The sequence below is a fragment of the Marmota monax genome, unplaced genomic scaffold (assembly GCF_021218885.2).
Source record: "Marmota monax isolate L192 unplaced genomic scaffold, Marmota_monax_Labrador192_F-V1.1 WCK01_AAM20220418_F8-fsc00033, whole genome shotgun sequence".
Classification (NCBI taxonomy): Eukaryota; Metazoa; Chordata; class Mammalia; order Rodentia; family Sciuridae; genus Marmota; species Marmota monax.
The window spans coordinates 7166791-7179870 of NW_026694282.1; the positions used below are offsets into that span (position 1 = coordinate 7166791).

Consider the following 13080-nt stretch of genomic DNA (forward strand, 5'->3'; position numbering starts at 1 on the left):
CTTGTAAAGTGGAAAAAATGTAAAATAGGTAACCACTCTGTAGGCATACTGCTTACATAAAGGTGCATGAAAGAGGATCAAATTGAAATATGTACATAGGTGGTGCTCAGCACAGTGCCTGTTTCATTAGAGTCTCTCAGTAAATGGCAGCTCTAAATGACTGTAATAGCCAAAATAGCTCAGGTTCCCAAGAGATCAGTACAAAGACCAAAAACCAGCCAGTTGGCATATGCTGGTCAGGTACCCAGGAGCTGCTTGGAAAATTTGATTATTCCAGTGCACGCATGGGGAAAATTGGTGTTCTCTAACTCATCTGAGTTTTCTTTCACCCATGCTTCCTAGCTTTTAGCCTGGCTTAAAAATTGGATTTAATCTTTTGCACCTATCTTGGATTTTTACTTTGAGGAGTGTGTGGCTTCAGAGATGCAGAGCATCAGGAAAACCAGATAGGATATTCCCAGAATTCCGCATCACCACGCTGGGAGGCCAGGAACAGACTTGGTTTTTGAAAAACATGGAAACAAAACTAGACAGATGGCTAGAGTATAAACAAGGTCTTTTTTCCTCTGTTCCCTTTCCCTGTAAACTGACAGATGTCCATAAATCTTGGCTGTACTATGAAGAGCAAAATAAAGGTACTTAATAAGTGTCAGGGAGGTCTCCTCAATCTTGGGGGCACACAGATATTTTAAACTCCTGTCAGGGGCAGAGCATCCCTCAGACAAGGAAGGGTTTAGGGTGACTACAAGAGCTAGCATATTCCTTTGGTTCACCTGAGAGCTAAATTCTAACTTTACAACCAGAGATCCTGAAGCACAGAGCAAAAGCAGTGGGCATCCCAGCTTCTAGTCCCAAGTCACTTGCTGACCTATTCCCCTCCAATCCCACAGCATTCACCCCACATATATTGCCCTAGAAGGTTCAGATCCCATTGTCATCTCTTACCTTGTGTATTATGTGGCTTCCATGAATTTTAAATCCCTCAAAGGCAAGGGTCAGAAACTACACTACTTTGCAGGCACATTTTATGAAGAGCATGTAAGAGGTATTCTGAAATTGTTAAAACAGGTGGTTGTATAAATCAAGTTGAAATTGAAATGGCCATATGGATTTTTGCATCATAAATAATTTATTTTTCAAGGTAAAAATTTAAATAAAGAAAAAATAATTTATAAATTAATAAAATTTTAAAAAGTCTTGTATTTTCCTTTCAAATGCACTGCATTCTGTCAGTCATGAGCTTCTACTGGTTGAAGCATGCTTGAAATCATTGTCCAGTCCAGACAACAATCTATGAAATCTTCAGTTTTGAAAGTGATCCATAAGTCTGTTAATGAAGGAGAAGTTCCAGAAGAGTTCCATTCGGATCATTGTCCAGGCACAGCTGCTGTACTGTTTGGCCTTCAGGTACCTCAGGATCCTCCAATAATAGCTTTTCAGGTGCAGAATGGTCCTGGAGTTTCCCCAGCTTTTGTTTTCCTCTCCCAGTTTCTTTTCCAGGGTTGTTTCCAGGAGGTCCATCTGCTGATGGAGTTCAACACGGAGGTCCTTGACAATGGTCTCATTCCAGCCAGTGTTAGAGAAGTTTCTTGTGAAAATAACAAAGATGTCCTGGAGCATCTCATAGATGACAAAGGCAGCGTGCTCCTTCTGGAACTGCTGTGGATGTTTGATCTCCTTGGGGATCTTGAAGTCCATCCTGTCACTGAGGCAGTCTGCAGGCCTTCCATTCAACTGCTGCAGGAGCTTCTGACATTCCAAACTGCTGCTACTCTGTTGGAGTCCAAGCAGGTGGTAACTTAGGGAAAGAGTTGTGGTGGGGAAGCACAACAGGAGAACGATTTGCAAGATGCACCTGTTGTTCATGATGACAACCAGAACAGTGTTTCCTACTACCTGTGCGAGGAAGCAAAAGCTCCAAAGGTCTGTAGAGTGAATGTCCTGGCTCCATGGGTATGGGCTATTTATATGGGATGGTCCTCTCTGTTTCAGAGGAATTTCCCACTTTCAGTTCTCCCTTTCTGTTTTCCTATGTCATTTTTTTTCTTATTTCATTTTTAAAGCAGATTCTCAAACTCTTTATTTAAACTCTGATTACTCTATATAATGTATATTAGGGGAAAAGATAGACAAACTGTGAGAATTTCTAATATTTTATAAAGTTTCAGTAATTTCTCAAGCAAAGGGGGAGAAGGGACTTGAGAGGAAACAAAAGAAAGCAAAGGACCTGAGAACCAAAGAAACCCCAAATAGCCAAGAGGAATTAACTGAAAAGCCAATCATAGAACAGCAGCTGGATTGGGGTTTCACCCATTGCAATACTAGGTTCATGTGAGAGAGCCTAGGGGAGTTCTGAGAGGCCTTGGAGTAGTGCAGGTTAGGAGAAAGTTTCAAATTAACCAGCCACAGCTCCTTTTATGATAGGGCCTTATACTCAGGAAAAACAGCTATAGATGAAATCAAATTTAAATAGATAGAAGGAACAAAGGCAAGGAAAGAGAAGGCCAGACCATTTTGGGGTGAAGAACTCAGAAAGCAAGCTGCCTTGATTTTGAACATTTCATAAAAGCAACAGAAGAGGGAGCTCTGTGAAGTTGGAAAAACCACCCTGACCACTTCTAAATGTTCAGGAAAAATAAGTTTCTATAAAATTGAACAACAGAAAAGTGCTGAGATGGGATCTAATATTATTATTATTTTTAGAAAAAATAGAATGAGTAAAATAATACCTCTACAAGTAATGAGGCTATCTCAGGAATACATGCATACAACACAATTACAGCAGTGTCACCACAATTTAAAGCTACTAAGATATGATATAAAACAACAAAAAACAGAGAAAAACCTCAGAGATGAAGTAATATCTGTAGGTAATAATCAGATATAAAATTTTAAAAAACTAAGTTTCGCTGAATTGGAAAATAGTAATAAGAAATGAGAACATGGGGGGAAATCTGACACTATAGAAATTCCATGTGGAAAAAAATATTAGCAGGCGGAATCATACAGTTCAAAAATTATCTCATACATACTAACTAAGGGGATATTTTCAGGAAATAAAGGATGGTTCAATATAATAAGGTCTATATAACATTATATAGAGCAGATTTATAAGGCCCTATGTCCAAAATCTAGAAAGATATTAGGAAATATTGAAGTTCTTGTTTAAGAATAAAATTTCTCAACAAGAACCCTGAAATTATAATAGAAAATATTGATGAATATGGCTATATAAAAATTATAAATTTCAGTATGGCCAAAAAAGCCAATAAAGTCAAAGAGGAAGATTAAAACAAAAACATATTTATAGTGCACTTTGAAAGCATTATTTTACTTCCCCAAACTTTTTAAACTTAATAAGAATCTCATAGAAAAATTTACAAATGGCCAGATTCCATGAAAAGAGATCTAAAAGACCAATAAACTATGAAAATATATTCAATGTTACAGATTTAAAAATGTCAAACTAGTAAAGAAGTGACTGTATTTAATCAGATTTGCAAAGGACATAGGTAAATGGATGTCCTAACATACTCTCAATTAAAGCAAGTAGGAATGTTTGGTTTTTCAAAAATAGCTAGGACAGTGTCTCTCATTCTGCATGACACTCTACAATGTGATTCTAACTATCCATTGAGAGGGAGGGGCTATGTCTCTCTTAAATTTGGGCAGATTTCTGTGAAAATCTTCATGATTGTTGAGGCTGGGTCTGAAATGATGATGTAACTTATATTTTGTTGATTGGAAACCTTGCTCTTACAATCATTAGCAATCATATGAGTGGTCTGATTGCCCCAAGGCTACTATACTGTAAGGAAGCCCAAACTAGTCCATAGGAGAGACCATGTGAAAATTGGCCATATAATTTAAAATTTTAAGCCATGGAGTCCCTTTAACTTGTAATACCATGGAATTTACCTATGGTTGCCCTTGCTGAATGTGTGTGTGTATGTGTATGTGTGTGTGTATGTGTACGTATGTGTACGTGTGTTTACACATAAACAACATCTGTAAATGCCCACTGCAGCATTATCATACTAAAAAATACAGGAGAGAACTGGTTAAGCAATACCATAGTACAGACCAAATGAAATATTACTGAACACACATTATTGGTGTCAATACAATTATATAGGAGGAATAAGTTCCAGTGTCTACAGCACAGTAGAGTGACTCTAGTTTACAACAACTTATTACGTATTTATAAAAAACCAGAAGAGAAAAGTTTGAAGGTTCTGAACACAAAGAAATGATAATGTTTAAGAAGATTGTGCTAATTGGATTGTTAAGGTTGAAAGCTTGATCCCCAGGGAGGTACTAATGGGAGAAGGTGGAACCTTTAGGAGATGTGGTCTAATGGGAGGCTTTTAGGCCATTGGAGGTATCCTTGAAGGGCATTCTGGGATCCTGGCCACCTCCTCACTCCCTTTTGCTCCCTGAACTTTCACCATAACTTACCAAGATGTGCTGGCCTCACCAAAAGCCCTAAAGCAACAGGGCCAAAGTAATCATGAACTGGAATCAAACCAAAACTGTGAGCCAAAATACTTTTCCTTTTATAAGTTAATTATCTCAGGTATTTGTTATGGTAATAAAAAACTGACTAAAACAGATGAAAATGCTAATTACCTGTTTAAATTTTTATACATTATAAACATATATAATGATTATCACACTTAACAACATAAATATGTACAATTATCATACATCAATAAAAAACAACTGATTATATTGAAAAGGACATAAAACGGTACATTGAACACATCTATATAAAAATGTACAGAGAGAAAATTAATAAAAAAGACGTATACCAACATTTTAAGAGTCATTTGGTTAATTGGTGAAACTGAAGGATGATTTTCCCCTTTTTTCTTTGTATGGTTTTCACTGCCGAGCATATATTCTTTTGTAATAGATCAATCTACACTAAAGAGGAACAATCAAGCCTCAGGTTTCCAGACTATTCTGCCTCTTCTGTGGGTTTCATTCTCACATTTTAGCCTTTGCATGTCAGTTCTTGGCAGGACCTCAGCTATTTCATGACTTTAGGAAAAAATGATTTCTAAAACAATGATTTTTTTTTAAAGCAAAAGCATCTTGCATCTGTGAATGTCTGGTTATGTCAGTGACTGAGTAATTCCTGGAGGTTTCTTCTTTTTGAAAAGCATTTGTGGATTAGCCTGGAATCATTCATGGCTCATAGCACAAAGACCAGTGCAAGGTGTTTCAGAAGTCAGTTCTTACTACTCAGAGGAGGAACAGTCCAAGGAGTCTAGTCAGTAGGGCCTGTCCCTTCAGGATGACTTGTGAGCTCATATAGAGTTTACCTCTCCTGGTTCAACATTGGGCCTCCTCCTCATGCAACATCCAGGGGCCTCTGATCCTCTCTGCTGAAATGACCATCAGAATACCCTAATCTAAAAAGATAAAATCCACAGAAGTGGCAATAGTAGCAGTAGTTACCACTTTCTCAGCACTTACTATGTGCTCTTCTCTGAATGATTCTCATAATAAGCATTTGAGATGGTGCAATAGTCCATTTTTGTTACTGTAAATAAAATTACTGAGGCAGGCTAATTTTTAAAGAAAAGAAGTTTATTTAGTTGACAGTTCTGAAGGTTCAAAGTCCAAGTGAATAGCTCCTTTGGTTTAAACACAGTACAGCTGGAAATGATACAACTCACTTAAAAGGTCAAATACACTAAAATTCAGGGTACCCTAATATGTAATGGTGATGCATAATCAGTTATAACTCTGGCATAAAATACTACAGCTACAAAAATTTGTTAATGAACAGAATATAAAAATATTATGTTAAAAACATAAAATCTGTTAGGAAGACTAAACATGTAAAGCTTTTATATGCAATAAAATTAAGCTATCTTAAAACAGACTTTTGCAGCTTTAAGATATTTTATGTAAGCTTCATGATTATTATAAAGTAAAAATTTATATTATACATACAAAAAATAAAGCACAAGGATTGAAAGCATACCTCTGTGAAAAATAATCAAATCACTAAAACTAATAATTTAGAAAGAAATGAATGAAAGAACTACAAAACTATCAGAAAGCAATGAATTAAATGGCAACAGTAAGTCCTTATTTACCAATAACTACTATAAATGTAAATGAACTAAATTTTCCAATTAAAAAAATAGAGAGTGACTGAATAGATTTAAAAAAAAAAGTGCCCCAACAGTATGCTGTCTGCAAGAGACTCATTTCAGCTTGAAGAACACATACAGACTGAAAGCAAAGGGATAGAAAAAAGATATTCCATACAAATAGTAATCAAAAGAAACATAGTTAGCTGTACTTATTATATCAGAAACAAATTAACTTTGATCAAAAACTGTAACAGGAGACAAGGAAGGCCTTTACACTGTTAAAAGGGTAAATTTATTAGTATTTAAGAATTGTAAACATATATGCATCCAATATCAGAGCACCAAAATATACAAAGGAAATATTAATAAATCTGAAGAAAGAAATAGGCTGTAATGCAATATTAGTAGCAACTTCAATACCACTTTGGACAATGGATAAATTATTCAGACAGAAAATAAGGCAAAACTGGACTTGAGCTACATACACTTAGAATTAAATGGACTTAACATACATTTACAGAACAATCCATCTAAAAGTGGAATACACATTCTCCTCAAGTGAACATAGAGCATCAATCCTCTAGAATAGATGTTAGGCCACAAACCAAGTCTTAACAAATTTAAGAAGATTAAAATCATATCAAGTATCGTTTCTAACAACAATGGTATAAAACTAGTAATCAGTAACAGGGAGAAAACAGGAAGCTTTAAAAATATGGGGAAATTAAATAACACCCTCCTGAACAACTAGTGAGTCAAAAAAGAAATAAAAAGAGAAACTAAGAAAACACCTGGAAGCAAACAAAAATGGAAATGGAAAATAGCCAAACATGGAATGTAGCAAAACCAGTTCTAAGAGGGATGTTAAGTGGAATAAATGCATAAATAAGAAAGAAGAGACTTCAAATGATCAAACTTTTAACCTCAAGGAACTGGTGACAGAAGGGCAAACTAAGACCCCAGAGTTAGTAGAGGGAAAGAGACAATGAGGATCACAGCAAAAATAAGTGAAATAGAAACTACAAAAACAAAAGAAAAAATCAACACCACCAAGAGTACCTTCTTTGGAAAAGATAAACAAGATGGGCAAAACTTTGGCTAGAGTGAAAAAAGAGAGAAGACTCAAATATAACTGGAAATAAAAGAGAATACATGACAACTGGGTTTTATCCATGGCATTGTAAACAAAAATAATAACAAAACATCTACAAACAACAACAACAAAAAAACCCATCAACAAACGAGGCACAGAAGGACAATGCTTCAGCCTAACAAAGGATTGTAGGACAAGGCCAGGACTATTATACTTCATGGTGAAAATCTGAAATTTTTTCCTGTAGATCAGGAACAAGACAAGGAAGCACACTTTGGCCATTTCTATTCAATATTGTACTGGAATTCCTAACCCGAGCAATTTGGCAAGAAAAATAAAAAGATATCCAAATAAGAAAGGAAGAAGTAAAATTGTCTTTGTATATGACATAATCTTTTTAATTTATTTTTGCATTACAATTCTTAAAACACCATTATATCATAATTTATCATCACTATACAAAATACATGTATGAAGATGTGAATTTGGTGTCAACCTACCTTATATATAATCAGAGATATGATAAATTATGAAATAATCTTTTTTAAAAATATTTTTTTAGTTGTAGGTGGACACAATACCTTTATTTTTTATTTATTCATATGTGGTCTGAGGATCGAACCCAGCACCTCACATGCCACTAGGCATGTGCTCTACTGCTGAGCCACAACCCCAGTCCCTGACATAATCTTATTATAGATAGAAGGATGCTAAAAATCACCCAAAACCTGTTAGAACAAGTAAACAAATACAGTAAAGTTGCAGGCTATAAAATCAACACAGAAAATTCAGTAACATTCCTATATGCTAATGGTGAACTATCAAATGAATAAATTTAACCAAGGAAGTGAAAGATATGTACATTGAAAACTATAAAATACTGATGAAAGAAAGTGAAGAAGAGATAAATTAAGGGGAAGAGATCTTATGTTGGTGGATTGAAAGAATTAATAATGTTAAAATATTCAAACTATCTGAAGCCATCTACAAATTCCATGCAATTCCTATCAAAATACCAATGGCATTTTTCACAGAACTAGGAAAAATATCCTAAAATTCAAATGAAAAAACAACAAAAAGAAAAAAATTTAAAAATTGCGCAAGCAATCTTGAGCACGACGAACAAAGATGATGCATCATACTTCTAAATTATATCACAAAGGTTTGAATTATATCACAAAGTTATCATAATCTAAACATTTGTACAATGTATACATGAATATACATATTTGAATAAACACATGTTGCTATTATTATTTTGACCAAAATGTAATATGCTAGATCAATTAATAATAAGAAAAATAAAAGTATTTTACCTTCATTTATTTCTTCTTTGATGCTCTTCCTTTTTCAAAAATACAGATCAGAGTTTCTGACAATCATATATATATATATATATATATATATATACACATATACATACATATATACATATAACACTTTGCTTTAAAGAATTTTTTTAAGTTGTAGATGGACACAATACTTTTATTTTATTTATTTATTTTTTATGTGGTGCTGAGGTTCGAACCCACGTGCTAGGCAAGCGCTCTACCACTGAGCCACAACGCCAGCCCCCAGAATTTTTTTTTTTTTAGAGAGAGAGAGAGAGATAGAATATTTTAATATTTATTTTTCAGTTTTTGGTGGACACAACATCTTTATTTTATGTGGTGCTGAGGATCAAATCCAGTGCCCCGTGCATGCCAGGCGAGCGCACTACCGCTTGAGCCACATCCCCAGTCCAGCCCCCAGAATTTTTAACTTTTTTTTTTTTTTTTTTTGCCAAGCAGGTCTACTGGTATCACATTCTTTCAATGTTTGTCTGAGAAAGTCACTATTTTCCCTTCGATTTTGAAGGATGATTTCACAAGGTACAAAATTCTCAGTTGGAGAAATTTTCTTCCAATACTGACCTTTCACTCCACTCTGTTCTTGCTGCACAGCTTCTGGGGAGAAGAGAATTGGATGTACTTATCTTCATTCCTCCATAGGTAAGGCTTCTTTCAGAATTTTTTTTTTCATCTTTGATTTTCTGCAGTTTGAAAATGATATGGTAGGATTTTTCTGTCTTTAATCCTTCTTATTGTTCTCTGGACACCCTACCTCTGTGATTAGATGTCTGACATTAATTTGAGGAAACTGTCCATATTATTATTTCAACTACTTATCATGTTTCTTTTTTTCTCCTGGAATTCTCAGTACACGTATGTTGTACCTTTTGTAGTTGCCCCTCCGTCCTTGAATATCTTGTCCCTGCAGTGTGTGTGAGTCAGCTTTTATGACTGTGGCCAAAATACTCAACAAAAACAACATGGAGAAGGAAAAGTTGAGTTTTGCTCATAGTCTCAGAGATTTAGACCAAGGTGGGCCAACAGAGGTGAGGCAGAATATCATGGTGAAATGTCCTGGTGGAAGGAAGCCTTTCAGGACAGTGTAGCAGGGAATGGGAGAGGAAGGGGGAGGAGATTCAGGGAAGATGAACCCTTTTGAGGTACACCCACTTTGACCCTTCTCTTACAGCCATGCCCCACCTGCCTATAGTTACTACCCAGTTAGTCCATTCAAACTAGAATGGACTGATCAGGTCACAGCTCTTATAATCCAATCACTCCACCTCTGAATATTCCTGCAATACCACAGAAGCTTTGGGGAGACATTCATTCCCAATCCATAACACCCAGTCCTTGTTCCCTTTGGTTTTTAAGAAATTTCTATTGACAGGCCCACAGAGTCTTTCCTCGGCCTGTCCACTCTACAATAAGCTCATGAAAGGCATTCTTCATTTTCCTTACACTGTTTTTGATCTCTATCATTCCTTTTTGGTTCCTTAGGTTTTCCATCTCTCTGGTATATGACCCACCTGCTATTTTAGATTGTTTACCCATTAAAGCCCTCAGCATATTAATCACTGTTGTTTAAAATTCCTGTAGGATAATGGCAACATTGCTGCCCTGTCTGATACTTTCTCTGTTTTCTCAGAATGTAATTTTTTGTTTTTTATCTTTAGTGTGCCTTGTAATTTTCTTTCTTTCTTTTTTTAGGGGGGGGAGAGAGAGAGATAGAGAGAGAGAGAGAGAGAGAGAGAGAGAGAGAGAGAGAATTTTAATATTTAGTTTTTAGTTTTCGACAGACACAACATCTTTGTTTGTATGTGGTGCTGAGGATGGAACCCGGGCCGCACGCATGCCAGGCGAGCGCGCTATCACTTGAGCCACATCCCCAGCCCTGCCTTGTAATTTTCTATTGTATTTAGGCCTTTAAAATGAATTGGTAAGGTATAATCCTAGTCCTATGATTAGACCTCAGTTTTTACTGAGCCTATGCTCAAGACTGTGAGTGTTACAAGCATTTAAAAAATTTTTTTTTTTTTATCAGTACATGCCCCCTTGCTTCTGTTAGGTGGAGCAAGATTGTTAGAGTGGACTGGAGATGAGCATTTTCCTTCTCTCACATGGAAAACACGAATGAGCTGGAGTTTGTATTTCTTTACTTCCACGTGGAAGGTTGGAAATGGCTCAAGTTTGGTATTTCTCTTCCACCTGTCAGTAGGCACTTAAAAAATTCAGCAGGTTGGGCTCTGGCTAATTAGTTTCTCCTGAGGGCAGATCTGTTCAGAAGAATGGAGTAAGACCAAATGGTTTATTACCCCCTTCCCCAGCTGGAAGCACTAGGGGACTTTTCTGTGATATTTACTATGAGAACCAAATAAATCTCAAGCAACGTGGGGGCACTCCTAAGACTGGATCCTCTGAAGTTTTCATTTCTTATTGTCCACACTAAGCCATCAGTGATGTATCAATTATTGGTCACATTTTCCTGCTTGAGTACCAGCTCCTGCTGCGGTTTCCCCAAGTGAGTCGTTGCTCCAGCAAGTCGGGACTTTCAGTATTCCTGTCTTTCCAGTCTTGGGGGCAACAGTAAGCCCCATGTCCTCACCACTCACTCACACCTCAAAAAAATGATTATCTTTCACTCTGTTCAGCATTTTACTGGTTGTCAAGACAGGGTAGACATTGCCAAGCTCCTTACATGCAGAACAGGTTTAAGTGAATTTTAATTTAATTAAGATGGCCAAACACCAACACAAAGTATTTATATAATATAAAATACGTATGTAGCATTTCTCCTTAAGTTGAGATTGATTTTTTTCACCTTGTTCACCAATGAGGCTTAAGCAAGTTTGTACACATCATCCATATGTTATTTTCTTGAGCAAGTGATGGACATTTTAGCATATGGTGGGTGGGAAGCCTCATTAAGGAGAGAAATCAGACACTGCAGAGCAGGTTGCAAGGCAGGGCAAGGCTCTGGTTTCTTCCACTCGAGAAATATAATGCATATATTAAATAAATACCTATTCTTTATTAACATATTAATGAATATTTATTAAGTACTCTATAAAATATTTTTACTTCTTGAATATTTTTACTTATTGAATATTTAAACATGAAGATATACAGTAACTTTGGTTCTACTTCATAATGAAAAATAAATGGTGTATCTTGCAATTTTATTGTGCTGCTCTAAAAATATCTTCAATGAAGTTTCAGTGTAGCTTAATTATGCATCTTGTTCATCTTTTCTGATGTTTATTCCAATGTATTTTATTTCAATGTATTTTATACATTATGTTGTGATTATGAATAAAATTAACTTTACTATATTTTCTAATTTTGAATGGGAACAACTTCATTTCATGTATATAGATTATGCATTATCTTTAAAGAATAAATGTTTAAAACTTTCTAATTTTTAAGTTCTCATATTGCAGATGCCAATACATATAAACAGAGAAGCACAATCTCTCTGGGGTCTTCATAATTTTCAAGATGCCTCACTGTGTCCTGAAACAAAAGCATTTGAGAAGGGCCGATGTTGATAATGTTTTCAAGTGCCTATTTGCATGGTTAATTTGATATGAATATTTATGGCTTATAATATTAATCTGCTTTTTTTAAATTTCTTTTTTCTTTATTGGTTGTCCTATTCAAATCAAAGAAAGACAAATGTGCCATTTTTCTGACCAGAAATAGTGACCACGGGGCAGCTTCAGATTCCACTTAGAGCCCAGTCCATGAAAAGCAACTGGGGATAGGAGGAAGGAGGATGCAAAATGTAGGAAGCGCCTGGTTGAAGACAACATCGTCCACCTGAACACAGAGAGTGAGAACCTCACCAAAACTCTTCATCTCACTGGAGAAGCTTGCTCAGCCATAGAGTTTCTGTGAAACTTGGGAACCACACGAAAAGCTTATGTTCAGGGAAAGGGAGAAGAGCCTGTCTTCCTGTCTCCCACCTGCTGCCTCACTCACGCCACTCACTGGGTGACCAAGCTGCTCCTGCCCAGGCTGTGGGTTCTCGGCAACCCCTGGAACAGCTGGTAGAGCAGAGAATTCTCCAACTGAGCTGTGTGAGGAGCGGGAGTGCACAGCCTAGATCTGTGCGCCACTGGGTTCAGACACTTTCTGTTCCTTTGTCCTTTCCCACATCCTGCGTGCCTTGTCACAGGCCTTTAGCCAGACTGCTTCTTCAGTTTCAGTCCTACTCACCACCAGATCCAGATGTCAATAGGCCACTGTGCTGGGGACTGTGCCCAACTCTAGCTATTGTTGGGGTTCAGAATAAGCTACCCCCCAAAATGATCCCTTGGAAATTGATAAAACCACAGAAGAAAGTCATTCTCTTTTTTGTGTGCTATGGCCATAAAAATATTCTCTGAAATTCTTCCCTTAAAAGTGGGTCATAAGACATGCCATGGGCATCCTGCCCTATGCTTGCAGAAAAGGTGTGAAACTCAGAGACTCCCAGAAGAATCTGAGCAAATAGGCCTTGCAGAGTCCCCCAGTTTGTTACCACTGCGTCAGACCCCCTTTTGAA

The 13080-nt window shown here is 36.5% G+C and overlaps 1 protein-coding gene across 1 annotated transcript; it reads right to left on the bottom strand.

The window, feature by feature from the left end:
- Positions 1-1234: 1234 nt before the first annotated feature.
- Ifnb1 (interferon beta 1) lies at positions 1235-1866 on the bottom strand. The gene has a single exon (XM_046467308.2). It carries the CDS (start codon positions 1864-1866, stop codon positions 1303-1305), a length of 564 nt encoding a protein of 187 aa, XP_046323264.1. The 3' UTR covers positions 1235-1302.
- Positions 1867-13080: the final 11214 nt, after the last annotated feature.